The 13,714-nt window shown below is 49.0% G+C and overlaps 1 protein-coding gene across 8 annotated transcripts in view; it reads right to left on the minus strand.

Annotated features, from left to right (window-relative positions):
* Window positions 1–316: 316 nt before the first annotated feature.
* Window positions 317–13,714, minus strand: part of SH3KBP1 (SH3 domain containing kinase binding protein 1) — a 342,506-nt gene continuing 329,108 nt past the window's right edge. For 5 of the 8 annotated variants that reach the window (XM_041740047.1, XM_041740046.1, XM_041740051.1 and 2 more), the window contains 5 exons: window positions 13,602–13,711; window positions 9,877–10,005; window positions 5,505–5,776; window positions 2,355–2,418; window positions 317–1,374 (listed from right to left, as the gene is read on the minus strand). In XM_041740047.1, coding sequence (XP_041595981.1) covers window positions 1,333–1,374; window positions 2,355–2,418; window positions 5,505–5,776; window positions 9,877–10,005; window positions 13,602–13,711 — 617 coding nt within the window. In that variant the 3' untranslated portion in view covers window positions 317–1,332. The remainder of the gene's footprint in view (window positions 1,375–2,354; window positions 2,419–5,504; window positions 5,777–9,876; window positions 10,006–13,601; window positions 13,712–13,714) is intronic. The other 3 variants (XM_041740052.1, XM_041740050.1, XM_041740053.1) reach the window with 1 other exon arrangement.

Raw genomic sequence — 13,714 nt, forward strand, 5'->3', positions numbered from 1 at the left:
AATCTTGCAATACAGTACACCCCCTTATTTTCAGCTAAGGATGAGGAAACAGTTACATAGTCTAAGGCTGAGCTGTTCATTTGCTACAGAGATAGAGCGGACAGGCAAACACTGGTTTCCTTGGGACGGAGAAAGCAATTCCATAAATGCAAGAAAGATCCAATGGCTACACTTCAACAACAGCATCCCCCCATTCTCTCGGACCTGAGGAGGGGGGTTACAGGAGAACAAGGCAAATGCCATTATGTGGGTACAGTCTGAACACCAGCACACACGGGCAACCCAGGGCAGAAAATAACACAACTTCCCCCCCTTGTTTTCATTGCATTTTACGTTTATTTATTTTTGCTTTCATAATGCATATTCTGTTCACGCAAAAGGTGCAAAGGACAGGAAGCAGGGGTTTAACTTGGCTGATGAAAAATCAAGCAAGGGTGACACTTCTAGTTCCATGAACAACCTACAACTAGGAGGACTTCGACGTTATAGCTGGTACCACAGAGCATGCCCAGCTTCACGGTTGTCTCCTCCTGGGACCTTTGGTTAGGTGACAGAAGCTTCGAAGACAGTGGCCTCTAGTGGACTCTGAGAAGTCGCTTTTAAAAAAAGGTGTTTTGTTTTTTGTTTGTTTGTTTTTCCTTTGAATCATGGTAGCTGCATCACAAAAGCTCCAATCAAGAGGGTGGTAAAAAGAAGGCACAGGTCATTGCAAATACCAGGTTTTCTCTTTCTCTCTCTCTTGTAAATATACCATCATATATAAGCTAAAATTTATCTTAGGGTGGCGGGGTCGGCTGGCAGGGGAAGAGATGGGTCGGACCTAAAATTGCATATGTAATAGAATCCTAGGGGGGACACAAAGCGAGGCAGTTTTCTGCCTGAAGCAAAAGAATGGGACGCTTGCTCTGGACTATGTGTGATACAGACACTGGGGGACTCTGTGACAAAACACGATTAAAAAAATCATAAAATTATAAAGCTTGTAAACGAATAATCGGAAATTACATTTTATTAATGGAAAATATCATCAAAATAGTACCACTATGGACTAAACTGCCTGAGTTTTCGTTTCACGTGAGATCTCAGTAAAAAAGCCTTTAGCACAATTTGCTCTAAGTCACAACCAGTGCTGTGCCCAGGATTATACCAGGGGGAAGAGTCTCCTCTTGGATGGAATTTGTGTTGTGCTATCAAGACTTCTGTGCTAATCTTTCAAACAGGGACGTGTGGAGGCAAACCTTTAATCTTTTGGCACAAGGTTATTTTGGCTGGGGCGGAAAATTTGAGTCTTGGACTCAGGATGAATAATGTGACATTTCATTGATCAAGTATTCATTTTGATTGAAGAGTTTTCTTTATGTCATTAACTTCCATCTATAAAGGAAAAACAAGAGCCGGACAAAATCATAATGAATTCACTGCTTTGAGAGAAGCTGAAAGATAATCAACTTGGTCGAATGAAAGATGATAATCAACCTGACACTCTTCAAGGTGGAATGGGTGAAGTGACATCTGAATGACGAGCGGACAATGAGGCCAGAGTGACAGAAACCTAAAGCACAGGCACGCAGACATGTGGTGCTAGGAAATGGTGGGGATGTGCCTTCTCGGGCTACCTGTAGCCAAAATTTGTCAAAAGCAGCAAGAGTTCCAGTGTCCCGGTCAGGGGGCAGAGTGGGCTGTCCCGATGGGCTGGACCACCTAGCGGTGTTAGAAGGCAGTGGTGTCTGGTCGGGCCCAAGGGGGTGTCTCTCAGTGCCCCCCAAAGTGATGGGAAGCATGGGTCCCAGGTACCACCAAGGACACCAACTGGATGAAAGCTCAAAGTCTGCCTTTGGCCTTTTGCAACTCCCACACGTTCTCTGCCATTTGGTAATGGCTGAGTTGGTTCAGGGGATGGAGGGGGACAGGGCTGTGATGCCCTGGCAGGACTGACACGGCCCTCGGGGAAAAGAGATGAAAAGCGAGTGCTGAGTGTGGACAGCTGTGGTCCTTGGAGTTCCAATGACAGAAGCCAGCTGGCAATGAAGACCCCCAGCACCATACCCTCTGGCAGTTACTATAATGAGGCCTTTAGAAATCGGAGGGAACTTTTCAGAGAGGAGACATTTCAGATAAATTCCAAATGAGAACCCCAACTGGGGTCACATTCACTCTTGGCTCCCTTTCCGAAGACCTCCTGGACTGCAGCAGAGGATGCGAAGTGAGCCTACACAGTTCTAAGAAAATTGCCAGGGGAAGCGCATCTGAATCTGCAGAGAAGTAACCATCATCTACTTTCAAAATGAAGCCCTGAGGTGGTCCCCACCCCTGACTGAGCCTCTCACGAGGCAGCAGGACCCCGAGGGACCCACCTGCAACCGAAGCCGGATTTTCTTCTCTTCATCCAACTCTGACAGTAACTGCTTAATCTCTCGTCTGAAAAGCAAATGGCCATGAAATTAAACAGAAGCCCGGACTTCGCCAATAAGGGATAAGAAGCCTCTCATCACCACAAAATCCATCTGAGCCTTTTACAACAAACATGTGGACAAAACATTGTGTTCTTTCTTTGCATTGTTATTGCTTGACATTTACTGCAGACAGAGAGGCTTGCTATTATTTCTGGGCTCCCCAAATCTGTGGCCATCAAACAGAAGGTCTGAAATGACCTTGAAATCCATTGGTCCAAGCTTCTCCTAAAAGAGAATGGGGAAGGTGAGGCCAGAGAAGTGGCCTGACTTGCCCGATGGCTAGATTCTAGGTATCCAGGCTCAGATTCTGTTGCCTTCCCTCTCGCTGGCCCTTTGCTATAGGATCGCTGGTCTTTAAATGTTTTTACATAATAATTCTCACTGCAGACATTTTTGTCACCCCATGTATGTTTCACTTTCACAGTTTTAAATTAATAAAAGGTTACTGCTATGCTTTCACAGATTCGCACAAAATCTCACAAATAGTAATACCTGAAATCTTGGAGTTAAAATAGCTGAACTATACAGTAATCATGTCACAGAGATGGTAGACATGAGTTAGGACATGCAAACTAATGCCCTTTATAACATTAAATAATGAAGTGGAACGAAATGAATCATCTTGCAAACTCAGGACTCTCTACTTAGGATGCTGCTACCATTGCCACTCTGATCAGAGAAATGTACTCCATTTTAGGGTAGCAGATGTTCCATTTTCCATGTACATTTTTACAAACTGGTCTGGAAAATCAAAACACAAGGACTGCAGAGACAGCATAATAAATATGGCCTAAGTTATACTACATTTGCTCACTTCATATGAGCACTGTGATGGTCCCTGCACATGGGTTAGTGTCCTGACCCTGCTGTCAACACACCGGGGTCTTGGACATTAACTGGTTGTGATTCGTTACTGTATTTACTGAAGCCCATGCTAGGCACCTCTATCTCAGCTAGGCACTACTTAGAGCTTAGGAAACAAGTAGCTGAGATCCTCAGCAGAAAGCATGACTCAGGGAAGACTATGGCAGGCAGAGCCTTGAGTCCTACAGATTGGAAGACGTAGTTGGGGAAGCCAGTGCAAAGAAAGTCACTAAGTCTTGAACTGGTGAAAAAAGAGCCTGGAGCCCACGAGGAGGAAGGAAGATGGGGGATTGCTGGGGAAGAGCTAGGGCAGGAGCAGGGAGGTGAGAAGCAGCTTGTGTGTGGAGGAGGGGAGTCAGGAGGGACTTCTGCTGAAGGCTGAGAGGGAAGGGATGCTTAGAGCTTGGGCTAGAGGTTTTAGGGACCCCGTGGTCACAGGCGTGGCAGCTGTGAGAGGCAGGCATGGGACAGGACCTCTCTGACATGTCGATTCAAGAAGACACGGCTGGGGAAGGGCAATCGTGGGCATCTATGCCCTGGCTGCACAGTGGGAAGGAGTGCCGGGTGGAGAGGCCTCAAAGCACCAGGGCGTCTTCATTCTGAGGCATTCTGAGGCATTCATTGCAGCCGTTCCAGGTACCCCTCGGAGGGCCCAAAGGGCTGAAGACCTGGATCCAGGCCAGTCTGATCCAATAATGGTCCTCTGCAGAAGGCTGAGACCCAGTGCTCTGGGATGTACTGGGGCCATGGGTTCACTGTCTGGGCAGGAGACACGTGCCATCCGGACATGGATGGGGCCTGTGGTTACCCAAACCTGTAACCTGCAGACCCAGAGAGGAGCTGGGGGCTTTGACGAGTGAGAGGCAGCCTGGCTGGCCCCGAGAGCCTCTCTAGCTCCATCCTGCTGATTCTGCAGTTATTTGATGGGCACTGTCCAGGTAGGGGGTGAGAACAGGGGGCCCCAGTTTCATACGGCCCCTCCCAGTTGGAGTGAAGCAGAACCTGAACGGAGCCATAATGCGCCAAGTGAGTTGCTCATAACCCCTGTCCTAGGGTGCTCTAGAGAAAAGGTACATTTCCAAAAAATAGCATACATTATCCTCTCCATCTTCCTGATGTACAGTGAAGGCGCTGAGCTGTCCTTTAGAGAAGAAATCAGCTTTTTTTAACCCAACAATACTGCTCAAAGTACGTGGCCCCAAAACACACCAGGGCCCTCTAGCTCTGCGCAGGGAGGCAGGTGCCAGGGCTTCTGCTAGCTGCAGACGGGCTCCCAGGGTGTGCTGGCGGGTCTCTGGCCCATCACCCACCACTGCCCTGGGCACCTCCCCATCCAGGAGGCCAGGCGCCAGGGCTTTACTGAGCCACCAGCCACCAGGCTGCTCTGTGTGCCCACGAACCTCCTTGTACTGTTGATTCTACTGCACCGCTCTGCTCTCGGTGGATTCTACATCGTTTTTCAAAACCCCATTCAGGAAACGCCTCTATAGACGCTTCCCCCTGCTAATTCCTCCAAGAAAGAGCTAACTGATCCCTTAACTCTGAGCCTCAGTTTACTCAGATTAAGTACTTTCCGACTTCTAACCCTTTCACTGTTTCTGTCACTGCATACAGTATCCCGGGTAATATTTACGTGTGCTGTTTATTTTTTACAGGTCTTTCCCCTCATCTAAGTGCTCCTTGAGGACCAAGGATGTGGAGAGCGTGTGCAGGCATGCATGGAGAGAGCCCCGAGTCTCATGGGGAGAACATCTTGCTGAATACAAAGTCTTGGGTTTAAAGATTCTAAATGCAAGCCAATTATTTCATCAGACAGTTAACTGAAGAAATTGCAATTTTTCTGGTGCTACAGGAAAAGGTGGCTGTTGGGCTTATTAAGAAGTGGTATACGTGCATACCGTATTTTATGGGGATTTAAAGATCTTTCTTTTTAGCAGCCTGCCGAGTGCATTAGTCCTGGTAAGTGACTGCTGTGTACCCGGTGGCCAGCCCGTGCCCTCCCTGTATGCAGCAGACCTGGTTGACACAAGGAGCTGCGTGACACGAAGCCTCTCAGGTTCAAGCCCATCCCATACCTGCTGCCACCACCCTGGGGAAGTGGGCCACACACTTGGGCAGGTGGGGGACCCAGGCTTGCAGAGTGAGGCCCTGGCCCAGTGGAGAGCAACTTGGGCCCCAGACACTCACTTCTGCTGGTCCTTCATGGTCTCAATGATGCTCCTCAGCTCGCGGACCTGCGTCCTTAGCTCCTCCACGGCCGCCTGGCTGCTGGCTGCAGGCTCCATCTTTGGTTTTCCTTCCGAGCCAAACAGAGACGGGGAGTTGGCTCTGTGTCCTGCTGTTCCCAAAGAGGATGACAGGGGGGAGGATGTTGCCGAGGACAGAGGGGCTGGCCCGCCACCACCACCTGCAGCCATGGTCCCTGGCTTGGGCGGCAGGGATGCTTTGTTGTCGGACACCTGTGATGAGGGAAGGCAGGGAGGATTCAGGCCGGGGATTCAAGTTCAAGGAAGTCCTCCATCTACATCCTTGTACTCACCTCTCGATACACACTTGTCACTCATCCCCTTACCCATGAGCCCCCGGAGGCCTACCTGGCACAGGCCTCATCGCTTCAAGTGCCTCCTCCTGTGTGTTTTAAATGTGACCACCCACCTGGACAGGTAGTCCCTAGCTGGTTGAATGTACAAGTCTGGAGGCCCACCTGCTTGCTAGGCTCTGCAAACTCTGAAGTGAGCAAAGCATTTTCCTAGCTCCCAAGAGCTCAGAACACAGGAAGGTGAGGACAGACTAGCCGACACACTGCAGCCATGGGGGTTCTGCACACAGGGCGGGAAGCACAGAGAGCCACAGAAGTACACAAAAGGGACCAACTGTCCCCGAGGGAAGGCGGCAGGGTGCTGCTGACAGTCCCATCCTGGAGAAGGAGGATGAGGAGGCGGCCAGCAAAGCAAGGGTGACCAGAGAGAAAGGTTCTAGGAGGAGGGAATGGGCTCGGCAAAGGCATGAGACACATGGCAAGCGGGCACTCGGCAGCGAGGACAGCACAGGGTGGGGGGCTCAGGCTGGGGAGGCAGAGCAGGCTTGTGGGAAGGGGTGAAAGCATCCTGCACAAAGCTAATGACGACTCTGGCTGCAGCAGGGCCTGGAGGCCGACAGGATTGCTGGGAGGTTCTCCTACAATGAGAGCTAGGAATGGTGGGGCTTTGACAAATGGTGGCCAAGGGAACAGAGCAGGGATAGCTCTGAGAGATGTTGCGAAGGCAGGCTCTTCCAACGAGAGATGGGGTGCCTGGCCTCAGGGAGCAGACATCCCGCAGATGTGGCTCCAGACAGGCTGCAGGGCCATGGGTAGGGACGGAGGGATCAGGCGTGGAGGTCGTACCTTTCACGGCAGGAGGAACAGCCCCAAGGCCCGGAGGACAGTTTGACACACTGAGTTTCGGGAGCCCGAGGGAGAGCCAAGGGGGATGTGTCCAGGGGGCAGAGCCAAGGAATAAAATGTAAGCTGGGCCAGAGAAATCCCTTGAGGAAGTGGCACCGTGGGGGTGAATAACCCCAAAGCTGGGGAGAAGAGGCCCGTGGCGGGACCTGGGGGCTCCCTGAATTGACGGGGTGGGAAGAGAAGTGAGAGCCATTGGGGACCGCGACAGCACCGCGCGAGGAGATGAAGCAAGACCAGAAGACCTGAGGGGTTTCCAGAAGGAAAAGAAGGGTTGGATAAGTGGGTCAAGGGTGCTGAGAGGAAAACAGGGGCTGGGGGCCATTTGGTGCAACACAGGAGACCGAGGCCTGCTCACGGCGGGTCAGCACCTGGACAGGAGGGGAAGCGTGCGGCCTGCACGTTTAGGACTCTCTTTTCAGAAACCCTGGCTGAAGATGGAAGATGGGAGCAAGAGAGCGTTCACGGAGAAGCCTCGGGAGGAGGCGCAATCATGCAAGGGTTCTGTGTGCTTTCAAAGATGGGAGACGCCGAGCTGGATGATATCCTCGGGGAAAGACCAACAGCAGGCCAGGCTGGAGGCGGAGGAGGCCTGATGGAGGAGCGGCCCGGCCGAGGCCGGGAGGGCACAGGGAGCGGGAAGGAAGAGGGGAGCAGGGCCACCCCGGGGCAGGGGAGATCCCGAGACCTAGGGCAGGTGGGGAGGAGGGCAAGCAGCAGACAGGATGCTGGGAGGTGAGGGGCTGAGCGACGGGGAAGTTGAGGCTGCTGGTGGAGCCCGGCACACAGCTGGGACTCCTCCAGCAGCAGGTGCCCAGGGCAAGAGCCAAGAAGGGGCCTGGCTGGCACGGGGAGGAGGAGAGTGCGGATTCCGGCTGTGCTAGAGGGAGAGACTGGGCACAGTGAGCCAGAAGCAGATGGGCCATCGTTCCCAGCCTCTCTGCCCGCCTTTTCTCTGCCAAGTTACCATTGAGGAAAAGCGCTTTCTGCTGCCAGGCACGGCGATCTGCCGTCCTGTGCTTACTGCTGTAGGAGTTGTAGTAAGAGGGAAGAGGGAGTGACATTTATGGAGCTCCGGTCGCATGCCGGCCGTCGGCTAGATGCCAAGGATCAGCCGGCGTACGCTTCTGACAAAGCAGGAAACTGAGGCTTAGGCAAGTGGTCAGCAAATTCCCCAAGTCTCACCGCTAATAACGGGCAGGCCTGGGCTTCAATCCTCTGCCCTGCCGGCTGGACCCTCCAGCCCCATACCGCAACTGTGGCTGCCTGAGCGTGACCAGTCACGCTTTCCTGTCATCATTTTCTTGGCTTCTTTTATTTTCTCGGCTTCCTGCCTGTTCCTGGGCTCATACTTCTCCCCACTTCCCAGCTTGCATCCTCCCGTGCCTCTTCCAACAGACCAACGTCCTCCTCACAGACTGACTTCCAGGCAACTCTTCAATCAACGCTTCCTTCAGCATTTCCCAAGCAACTCTCTCTCTCAGCCCACTGCAGCTGACAAGAACCTTTGCGAGCCCTCGCAGAGCATCAGCCACCATACACCCTGACCGGATTAGTTCAGGTGGAATTTATAGAAGCAATAGACAACATGACATGACAACTTCCAGGAAAGGAAATAAGACTACTGGGACGGAATTGTGAGAATCTGAAACACGAAGAGCCACGGCCTACCAGCAGGTGTCACCCCAGAGACACCCCGGGGAAGGCAGAGAGCATGCAGCGGTAGGCATACCTATGCTCATCAGAAACCGAGGCTAAACCCAATTTCTGCAAATGGAATCCTTTCATAAAGGAAGAATGCTTCAGTTTTGTGAATAACTACCATTGATGTGTTTTACAGGATCACAGTTTTGCTTACTTTAGCCCGGGGTTTTTAAGAAAATCTAGACATATGTGTAAATTCTTAAATCTGCGAGAAGGAAAATCCCACACACCCTGTGATTTCTTTGTGTTAATTCCCGGTTCAAGTGTCTTAAAAAAAATGACTGCAATTTTCTGCTGTTAGGCAGAAAGCAGTTGCTAATGTGTATAGAAAATAATTCCAATTGACTGGGTTCCCTTAGCATGAGAACACTAGTCCTGTTCATTCAGAGGGTGAACAGGATTAGTACAGGGTGTCCTTCAAGAGCCACACACAGTTGCTACCCACTGTCTTCTTTGTTTCTCACAAGCCAGCGACTTAAAATAGCTATACCGTTTCCTGGGCATGCAATGAAACAGAAATGCTTTTAGACTCTAAATTTATTGTAATAAATGAACCCAAATCAGCTTTTCTTTAAGGGACCCCCCACTAGTTATTCAAAGTCGTGTGCTGCCTCAACATAATCTGTGACACCATCACTTTTGAACACAAAAGCCAAGATGTGTGGGTAGGGTGCACAGCATTTGATGTATGTGGTGCATTCCTTCTTCAAGCTGCTCTGGTGACGGTGGTGACAGTGACGTTGGTGTGTGAGGGTGTACGTTTATGTGTGGCCGATGGTATGAAGGAGAGATCAAACCACAAGAGAAAACTTGGAAAATCAACAATGAAACCTCTATCTCAGAGAGACTGTCCAATTTTAGGGACTTTGAAACATGCTTCAGGGATTTGGGGACTAAAGCAATAACTGTTACTGAAGGGTGACAAAACCTTGCATTCTCTGTTGCACTGGACTGTCTGTGCCCCCCCACCCTGCCCCAAGTTCAGACATGGAAATCCTGCCCTGCTGTGGTGATGGTATTAGGAGGTGGGGCCTTTGGGAGGCGATGGGGTCAAAGGGTGCAGCCCGTGTGAACAGAATTAGTGCCCTTAGAAAAGAGACCTCAGAGAGCTCCCTCACCCTCTCTCCACCACATGAGGCTATAATGAGAAGTCAGTGGTCTGCAACCCTGACGAGGGCCCTCACTGGAACCTGACCATGCTGACACTCTGATCTCAGACTTCCAGCCTCCAGAAACGTGAGAAAGAAATTTCTGTTGTCTCTAAGCCACCCCATATAGGGCTCTCTTTTATAGCAGCCTGACTACAACATCTGTTGATCCTTGTTTGGTTTGTAACTCCTCGTCAGAGCGTACGCAAAAAGGCAGGGAGGGGTCCGTGCTGTCAGGACCCCCTTGCCGTGGCTGGTCACTCACTTGGGATATGGTAACAGTCTTTGAAGTTTTCTTTGATGCTTCCACTCCTCTGTGTGCAAGCGAAACGTGTTCCTCTTTATCTTCTTCGGGACTTGGGGAGTCAAAGATATCAGGGCTTGAAAGGGAAGACTGGATAAAGCCAAAAGAAAACGCTTTTGTCAGAATTACACCTTAGCTGACATAGCTTTTGTTAACATAATGCTGTATGCTTTTCAAAGCACTCGATATTTCTGTTTTGTTTGTCTGCTCATTATAACCTCGAGAGGCAGAAAGGGTGCTATTATCTGTGCACTAAAGATAGTGGCAGAACTGGGATTAGGAAGCAAGATTTCCTATAGCAGGGATCTTTCCATGAGATCTTTGCACTGATGCCCGTAGGTCATGTCACCTGTGGGGGCCTGCATCACCCAGCCCTTCCTGCTCCCTCCATCTTTCGGAGCCTCCCTTCTTTCTGTGAACATTTGCTACTGTGTACTAAGCACTGAGCTTGGTGCTGAACTTAGATGACATGCCGAACACGGTCCCTGCTCTTGCAAGGCTGACAATCCAGTGGGGAGGGACATAGGACAAGACGAGGCTGCCTCCAACCTGCCTCTCTTCCATTCCCTCTGGATCATTTTCCAGGACCACGAGATCTAAGGCATAGTGAAGTGCCTGCAAGAACTTATCTGAGAGGAAACCATTCAGGGGGCAGGAGGTCACAGGCCTGCAGGCCAGGGAGGAGCATTTCTGCAGCCCCAGGGCACACCCCTGCCTGCCAGAGGGCAAGCTCACCTCTAATTGTGGGACCAACTGCTAAATCTTCACCCTCATTACCATGGACAATCTACATCTGTTGTAGATTCTATTTTCACTAAGCTATATGTACAGAATGACAGCATCTTTTGGTAAAATATGGGGATAATACTCCTACCCTTTCTGCCTCACTGTGAATATCAAAAGGCTGGATGAATGTAAACCAACTCACTGGAGTTCACTTGGATATAAATGACTCCTGTGCTAGAATTTCGCTATTTCAGGATAAAGCAAATGAAAATAAGAGTTCCCATGGCAAGGGATCTTTTTTAAACAAAGCATCTTCCAGAGATCTCTTTGGGTGAGCTCGTATTTAGCCGCAGCTCTCTGCTGTCTACCCTGGTGGTGGGAAAATTGTTCCATTTAGAATCATCACTGGTGTCATTACAGAAAAATAATGCCTACATCACACCATATTTATTTTATTCTGTTTACTCGATTTTCTAGGGCAGAAAACTAATATATCTAGGGATTTGTAAGCAAAGTTTTAAAACTAAAAGGTCTTATTTGTTAATCTTTGTTTTATCTGAAAATCCAATTACCTAGAATAATACCTCCAACTAAGCTTTCTTATTAATCTAAGCTTAACTGCTTAACCACCTTGCAATGCCTGTATCCCCTCGCTTTGAGATTTTATTCAAAAAGCCAGCTTCCTCCTGTGTAACCTACAGTTCATGAGCTGCCAATCAAAGCTTGCTCTATGAATTCAATAAACATAAATAGCTCAGACTAGGATGAGAGGCCCCAGGCTGGGGAATTCTGACAGGTGCCTTTGCCCAGTCATTCCTTCCAGTGGCCTGTTAGGAATAGGTCCATATCCACGATCCCATTTTGCTATGAAAAACCTATGGGTGCTAAATGGAGGAAGAGCAAATACAAATTCAAAGGACACAGCCATGTGGGGATGGGTGGGAACAAACAGAAGAGAGTAATTATACTTCCTTAAAGCACAAATGTATCCTGTTATTTTAGGTCTATGAATGAAATCGTTCCACATAAAATGCCCAACTTTGAGTCACAGTGCCATAAGCTTCCTATGGGCAGGGACCAGGTACGGCTCACTCCTTGGCACCTGGCTCAGAGCTGAGTCTGCATGCCATAAATGCCTATAAATATTAGCTGAATGAGTGAATGACCAAAGGTGTAGGCTAAGAGCAAGTGAAGATGAGGTGCCTTTATGCGGTCCCCCAGATATACACGAATCCCCAGGCATGGGATGTATGAATCAAGGGTGGGGTGGGGGATGGTAAATTGGCTTTCTCTGTATTTAATTCTGGATGCCTCAAGGCCCTCTAGATCTTGAAAAGTTGGGAAGAATTTGGAGGAAAAACAAAACTGAAGAAGGATTTATAGAGAAGATGTGGGAGGTAGGATCAAACACTTAGAGAGACTAAGAAGAAATTAAATAGGTTGTGTGTGAGAGAGGCATGTTGGGGAGGGTGTAGGGAGAGGAAAGATGGTAGTGACACAGAACTCTAAATAAAGAGTGAAAAAGTAAGCCACTTTGTCAAGTCTTTCTTCCAAAAAAGGTATCAACACATAGTGAGGTTTGTTTCATACAAAGAGGAAAAATAGCATGATTCAAACCACACCCCCAAACTCAACAGAAATGAGAGAAGAGGTTCAAAGGAAGTGGCATTCTTTTTCTTCTAAATGAGGACCTCTTCGGGGGGGGGGGGATCAGTGATGAGGCGGAAGTAGAAAAATGTTCTGGAAAACCTGCAAAAGGTTAATTCCTTGATGTATCTGGGTGAATGAAGGTCATAAGGCCTTAGACCTGCATTCCCAGCAAGGACAAGACAATGTGCTATATAGAGATAGGGGGAGGAGAGAGAGAAAGAGAGAAAGAGAGAGAGAGAGAGAGAGAGAGAGAGAGAGAAAGAGAGAGATAGAGAGAGAGAGGGAGAGAGAGAGAGAGAGAGAGGGAGAGAGAGGGAGAGAGAGACACTGCTTGTGGATGCATCAAGATTTTTTCTCCAATGACATTCACTCCCGTGTTTATAATAAAGAAGTAGAAGCAACATTAGTGTCCAATAATAGTGCACTGACTAGGTAAACTCTCATACACTCACAGGTTGGAACACTAGGCAGCCATTAAATGTGACATCATGAAAGAATGGGCAATGATTGGGGAGAAAGGTGCACAATATAAAGGGGGGAAGGCATGTACTATGTACCCCATTTGGAAGAAATAATGTTATATATACAAATAGAATTTTAAATAAAAGCTACAGATAGACAGCAAGTGGTTAACAGTTCTTAGCTCTGGAAAGCAGGATTACAGGCACAGGTCACTTACTTTCTTCTTTGTGCATTTCACTGTTGAAATTTGGTACAACAAATGTGTTACAGGCTTCCAGTGAGGAAAGAAGTTATTCAAAATGACCCAAACAAAAAACTTCTGTGGGTTATCTGGAGTGTTCTGATGTATCTCTCCTATATGACCACGTACCTTGTATGTTACAAGCAATCTCCTAAAGGCATGTGCGGGGTTCCGTGGAGGGGTGCCAATAATGGCGCTTTGGGAGAAAAAAGCTTGGCCACTGTCATGCACCTGTATAAGTGGTGGATCATTCTTTAGCAAAGTTTTGTTTATAGACCAAACGAGCCTCGCTCTCCTCTCCCACCATAAAACATGACATTTTTTTTCTTACGAATTTCATTCAGGGTCAAATAAGGATCAGTCTGGAAGGAGAGAGAAGGAAAGTGGGACTAGGTAGTGCCCACTTCACTGGCAGATATGCAAAGAACAAGGGAAAGAAATACTGCTTGATTCCAGAAGACTCTCCAATCACTTTTGGTCAGCAGTGTATCTCATTGGCCTCCCTCTTCTGGCTTGTCCTCATATCAGCCAGTCGCAGGGGAGTCCTTGGCTGGAGTCTCCAGCCTGCCCTGCTTTTCAGCAGCAGCAGAAGCGAGTAGACACTTACGGATGTGAGGGACTGGGACGGGGGCCGTCTCCCCGTGGCTTTGGGTCTGCTTGTGGTTGGGTGGCTGAGTTTCTCAGTAGATGATACCACGGAGTCAAAACCTTCTAGGTCTA

The sequence above is a fragment of the Vulpes lagopus genome, chromosome X (assembly GCF_018345385.1).
Source record: "Vulpes lagopus strain Blue_001 chromosome X, ASM1834538v1, whole genome shotgun sequence".
In the NCBI taxonomy this organism is placed as follows: Eukaryota; Metazoa; Chordata; class Mammalia; order Carnivora; family Canidae; genus Vulpes; species Vulpes lagopus.